General features: G+C 40.2%; 1 protein-coding gene across 1 annotated transcript in view; it reads left to right on the top strand.

Annotated features, from left to right (window-relative positions):
* The window catches only part of SEC24A (SEC24 homolog A, COPII component), a 68770-nt gene that overhangs the window by 12405 nt on the left and 49836 nt on the right, over window positions 1-6529 (top strand). The window contains exon 2 of the mRNA XM_019642155.1: window positions 1500-1994. Coding sequence (XP_019497700.1) covers window positions 1500-1994 — 495 coding nt within the window. The remainder of the gene's footprint in view (window positions 1-1499; window positions 1995-6529) is intronic.

Here is a 6529-nt window from a genome sequence, read left to right as displayed (position 1 = left end):
AGTTGCTGTCCTTTTGTTCTTCAGTCTAGCTGTGGAGGACGTCGCTTCACTGGCCCATGTTGGTATTATCATTGCGCTCTTCCCGGGTGAGGCAGATCGATCACCAGCCATCCGTCGGCTGCTCACGGTGGCTCTTGGCAGCTCACACAGGCTTCCAGCCACGCACGGTAGCTCACGGCAGCCCACTGTAGCCCCACTGCAGCCCCACTGTAGCCTATGCTGTCGCCTGCAACTCATGGCAGCCCAGCTCCAGGTCGAGCTGTTATTCACCATCTTAGCTGTAGAGGGCACAGCGTCACTGGCCCATGTGGGATTCGAACCAGTGGCCCTGCTGCTCAGAGCTCACGCTCCCAAGCGAACTCTTAACCAACGAGCCACCCGGCCGACCCCTAGACTTTTAATTTATTCATTTATTTATATTGTTGTGGACTATTTATTCAGTAGGTTATATATGGTAACTATGTTTAATATTTTGAGGAAGTGTCAAACTATTTTCCAATGTAGTTGCACTGTTTTGCATTTCTACTAGCAATGCATAAGGGTTCCAGTTTCTCTGCATCCTTGGCAACACTTGTTGTTTTCTATTTTTTCATTTTAGCCTAGTTGGTGTGAGTGGTATCTCATTGTGGTTTTTTTTCCTTTTTTTTTTTTCTTTGCTGTTTTTGTTTTTCTATTGGGGAATTGGGGGAGGGGAACAGTGTTGGGGAATTGGGGAAGGGGGACAGCCAAGTTGTTGTCCTTTAATCTTAGATGTGGAGGGTGCAGCAAGCTCAGCTCCAAGTCCAGTTGCGCTGCTCAGCTCAAGATGCTATGTTCAATTAGTTGTGGGTGGGCGTAGCTACCATCCCATGCAGGAGTTGTACCAGCAGCCTCGTTGTTAAGGGCAGCAGCTCAGCTCAAGTTGCCAAGTTCAGTCTTAGTTTGGGGTGGGCGTAGCCACCATCCCATGTGGGAGTCGAACCGGCAGCCTTGTTGTTAACAGCACGCGCTCTATCCCCTGTGCTACCCTGGCAGCAGCTCAGCTCAAGGTGCTGAGTTCAGTCTTTTAGTTGCGAGCGGGTGTAGCCCACCATCTCGAACAGGCAACCTTGTTGTTAGCACATTCTCTCACCAGCTGAGCTATCCTGCCATCTGTTGGCAGCTCAGCAGAAGCTCAACTCGGGCTCAGCTTACTGACCCATGTGGGAATTGAACCGGCGACCCTGTTGCTCAAAGCTTGCACTCTTGAGCAAACTCTTAACCAACTCAGCCACTCGTCCGGCCCTCATTGTGGTTTTGACTTGCTTTTCTCTAATGACTAATAATGTTGAGCATTTTTGCATGTGTTTACTGGGCATTTGTTTATCTCTTTGGAAATATATTTGAATGTCTATTTAAATCCTTGCTCATTTTTAAATTGGGTTACTAGTATTTTTATTGTAAAAATGCCATATGTTTTATTGTATTTTTAAAATTATTGCTTTGTTTGCAAGACTAATTTTTCCTCCTCTTATTGGAAGGTCCTATCCAAAATGCACTGATGTCTTCACAAATATCAGTGAGCCAAGGATACAATTCTCAGCTTCCAGGATCCTACCCTCATTTAATACCAGCAAAGACTTTGAATCCAGTCTCTGGACAGTCAGCCTATGGTGGTTCTCAGACTGTTTCTCCATTAAATAATTACCAGGGACCTGGGCAGACTCTTTATAGACCACCTGTGGCTTCCAGTACAGTGAGACCTTCACTCCATAGTGATCCTGTTCCCCGAATGCCACAACCTACTTCTCAGAACCCAGCTGCTGCACCAATGCCTTCTGGTAGTTTTCTTCCTGGAACCAACGTACCACCACCTTTGAATTGGCAGTGTAACTATCCATCCACCGGATCACAGACAAACCATTGTCCTCGTTCATCATGCGAACCAACTATGTCTGGAAATACAAATATGACAACAAGTCATCAATATGTTTCTCCTGGAGAGCCTGCACTTCAAAACAACTTCATAAAATCAGGTAGAGTTCTTTTAGGAGTGCTTAAAAGTAGAGAAATGGGAAACTTTTGCTTGTTTAGATATTTGAATTAATATTTCAAGCCTTAAAACCATATAGAAGACTATTGATTTTTAAAATTATTGTTCATCTTTAAATAAATTAATTCTCTAATCTTTGAGTTAACTTAAAATCATGGGTTGTTTCTGCTTTGCTTCTTTCCTTTAAAGGCATCCTCCGTGTTTCTTTGAGTCACCTGTGATATTTCAGGGATTCGGCTATGCATACAGAACCACTTCCTTAAGGACTGGCCATTACTGTGATTAACTGGGTTCCATCTTGTATTCTAGGGAAGCTCAGTACCTATGGTCTCTCTTTGGTTTTGATCTGAGGCTTGGGTTATCTTTTCATCATGGCTTGGACAGTTTTTGGCCCCAGAAATTGTAAGATCCTAGAGCTTAAAACAAATAATACTTAGGAAGTGAGGAGTGTTATTGAGCACAACTGCAGTCAGAAAGCAGTGGACAGAGCTTTATACCTATGTTTTCTTTTAGGAGTTTTGTAGTTTTAGCTCCTACACTTAGGTCTTTAATTAATTTTGAGTTAATTTTTTTGTATGGTGTTAGGTAGCAGTTCAACTTCATTCTTGTACATATACAGCTGTCCCAGGACTATTTGGTGGAAAGACTATTCTTTCTCCTATTGAATTATCTTGGCAACTTTGTTGAAAATCAATTGATTATAAATGTAAGGGTTTCTTTCTTTCTTTTTTAATTTATTTTTAATTTTTTTAATTGGGGGAGGGGAACAGTGTTGGAGAATGGGGAAGGGGACCAGCCAAGTTGTTCTTCAGTCTTTGTTGTGGAGGGTGCCAGTCGCCATCTGGCTGCCCGTCGGCAGCTTGTGGCCTCTAATCTCAAGGTGCTGTGTTACAATCTTAGTTGCAAGTGGGCACAGCCACCATCCCATGTGAGAGTGGAACCAGCTGCCTTGTTAAGAGCACACTCTCTATCCACTTGATCCATCCAGGCGGCAGCTCAGCTCAAGGTGCTGAGTTCAGTCTTAGTTGCGGGTGGGCATAGCCCACCATCGAACAGGCAATCTTGTTACACCAGCTGAACCATCCTGCCACCTGTTGGCAGCTCAGCGACAGCTCAGCTTGGGCGCAGCATCACTGGCCCATGTGGGAATTGAACGAGCGGCCCTGTTGCTCAGAGCTTGTGCTCTTAAGCCAACTCTTAGTCAGCTGAGCCACTTGGCCGGCCTGTAAGGGTTTATTTCTGGACTCTAAAAATTCTATTTTATTGATCTATATGTCTATCTTTAGCAGTACCAAACATCTTGATTACTGTAGCTTTTTATTTTTTTTTAGATTTTTATTGGGGAATTGGAGGGATGGGAACAGTGCTGGGGAATTGCGGGAAGGGGAACAGACAAGTTGCTGNGGGAGTCGAACCAGCAGCCTTGTTGTTAGGAGCTCACAATCTATCCACTGAGCCACCGGGCGGCAGCTCAGCTTAAGGTGCTGAGTTCAGTCTTAGTTGTGGGTGGACGTAGCCCACCATTGAACAGACAGTCTTGTTACACCAGCTGTTGGCAGCTCAGCGACAGCTCAGCTTGGGCCCAGTGTCACTGGCCCATGTGGGAATCGAACTGGCCGCCCTGTTGCTGAAAGCCCGTGCTCTTAAGCCAACTGTTAACCAACTGAGCCACTCGGCTGGCCCTTATTTAAGCTCTTTACATGTACCTTTTTTATTTTAAAATGTTTATTTTGAAACACACACACGAATTGTATAAAACACATATGTATAGTTTAAAGGGAAATAAAATGATCCTCTGTGTATTCACCACTAGTTTAACAGAATTTCTCTCTTACTTAGTTTAATAGAGTTTAACCAGGACCTCTGAAACCCTTATGCCCTTTACCACATCCCCTTTCTCTCTCCCAGAGGTAACTGTTATATGAATTGCATAGTCTGTCTTATTATTAAAAACTGATTTATTGAGATATAATTCATACAATTCCCCATTTAAAGTTTACAATTAAGTGTTTTTCAGTATATTCACAAAGTAGTGCCATTATTACCACAGTTGAATTTCAGAACGTTTTGGCTTCCCCTAAAAGAAACCCCATCTCCACTATCAGTCAGTCCCTGTACCCGCCAGCAGTGGATAACCACTAATCTGTTTTGTATTTCTATATATTTGCCCATTATGAACATTTCATATGGATGGAATCATATTATATGTGGTCTTTGTGACTGCCTGTCTCTTAGCATAGTGTTTTCAAGATTCATGCATGTTGTAGCCTGTATTAGTACAGTTGACCCTTGAATAATGCTGGAGTTAGGGGCACTGACCCTCCCTCCACACAGTCGACAATTTGCATATAACTATTGACTTCTCTAAAACTTAAACTAATTATAGCCTACTGTTGATGGGAAGCCTTACTGGTAACATAAACAGTTGATTAATACATGTCTTGTAAGGGGCTGGCCGAGTGGCTCAGTTGGTTAAGAGCTCGCTCAACACCGTCGCTGGTTTGATTCACAACCTGAGTTGAGCTGCTGCTGAGCTGCCAACAGGTGGCAGGATGGCTCAGCTAAAGAAAAAAAAAAATCTTGTATGTTACATATATATTACATACTGTATTCTTACAATAAAGCTAGAGAAAAGAAAATATTATTAAGAAAGTCATAAGGAAGAGAAAATGCATTTATTTATTGAAAAAAATGCACATATAAGTGAACCCACACAGTTCAATCCCGTGTTGTTCAAGGGTCAACTGTACTTGATTTTTATTGCCAAATATTCCATTGTATGAATATACCACATTTTATTTATCCATTCATTAGTTGACGGACATTTGGAGTGTTTCTACTACTTTTTTTGTTTAAGCCACTTTTCAAAACAGCTTTATTGTGATATAATTCACATACCATAAAATTCACCCATTTAAAGTATACCATTCATTGGTTTTAGTATATTTGAGTAGTGCAACACTTACCACAACATTAGAACATTTTCATCACCCCGAAACCCCAAACCCATTTGTCCCTAAACCCCAAACTCTGGGCAAACACTAATTTACTTTTTATTTCTATAGATATGCCTATTCTGGATATTTCATATAAGTGGAATCATATAATATGTGGTCTTTTGTGACTGGCTTTAAGTTAGCATACTATTTTCAAGGTTCATTCATGTCGCATGTATTAGTACTTTCCTTTTATGACCAAATAGTACTCCATTTTGTGATGTACACCATTTTGTTTATCCATTTATCAGTTGATAGACATTTGGGTTGTTTCCACTTTTTGGCTATTATGAATAATGCTACTATGAATTTTCATGTACAAGTTTCTGTATGGACACATATTTTCTGTTCTCTTGGGTACCTACCTAGGAGTGGAATTGATGGATCATATGATATCTCTATGTTTAACATTTTGAGAAACTGAAAAACTGTTTTCCAAATTGGCTGCATCATTTTACATTCCAACTAGCAATGTATTAGAGTTTCCAATTTCTCCACATCCTTGTCAACACTTGTTATTGTCAGTCTTTGATTATAGCCATCCTAGTAGGTGTGAATTGGTATCTCATTATGGTTTTTCCACATTCACCTTTGACATCAGTGATGTCAACATTACTAGGACAACTTTCCAGAGTATATAACTTTCCATTTGTTTTTAAGTTGTTTGATATATCACACTTTGAGTTTGAGTAAGATGCTGTTCTTAGAAATTTTACCCTAAGCCACTAAGTTGTTATTAGCCTTTCTCATTTATTAAATAGGTGTGATTTGTGGTCTCTACAACATAACAACTTGTGTTGCTGTAAACGCTTTATTTTGCAACCATCCCAAATTTATAAATAAGTTGCAGGTACATTACAAAGAAATTCTTTTTCCTGAACCATTTGAGAGTTGCTAATATGATGTCCTATCACTCCCAAATACTTTAATTTGTTTGTATTTTCTACAAATGAGAAAGTTTTCTTAAACAACCACATTACAACTACCAAAATTAGAAAATTAACATTGATGCATTACTATCATCTAACCCTCAGACCCCATTCATAGGGTCCTAATAAACCCTTTGTAGCAAAAGAATCCAGTCCAGTATCACATGCAGATTTAATTGTTATGCCTCTTTAATGTCCTTAAATCTGAAACAGTTCCTCAGTCTTGCCTTGACTTTCATGACCCAGATGCTTTTAAGCATTATAAGCCAGTTATTTTGTAGAATGTTTCTCAATTTGAATTACCTGATATTTTGTCATGCTTAGACTCGGATTATGCATATCAGAATTGTTACAGAAGAGATACTCTATTCTTCTCATTGCATTCTATCAGGGGCACATGGTTTCATTTTTTTCCATTATTGATAATGCTCACTTGAATCACTTGATTAAGGTGGTGTCTGCCAAGCTTTTCCACGGCGAACTTGCTCCTTTCCCTTTGTAATTAATATTCTGTGGGGATGTACTTAGAGACTATATAAATATCTCATTCCTTGTTAGACTTTTATTTATTTTTATTATTTTATTAATTTTTT

The sequence above is a fragment of the Hipposideros armiger genome, unplaced genomic scaffold, assembly GCF_001890085.2.
Source record: "Hipposideros armiger isolate ML-2016 unplaced genomic scaffold, ASM189008v1 scaffold_66, whole genome shotgun sequence".
Lineage (NCBI taxonomy): Eukaryota > Metazoa > Chordata > Mammalia > Chiroptera > Hipposideridae > Hipposideros > Hipposideros armiger.
This window is presented reverse-complemented; position numbering and strand designations above follow the sequence as displayed.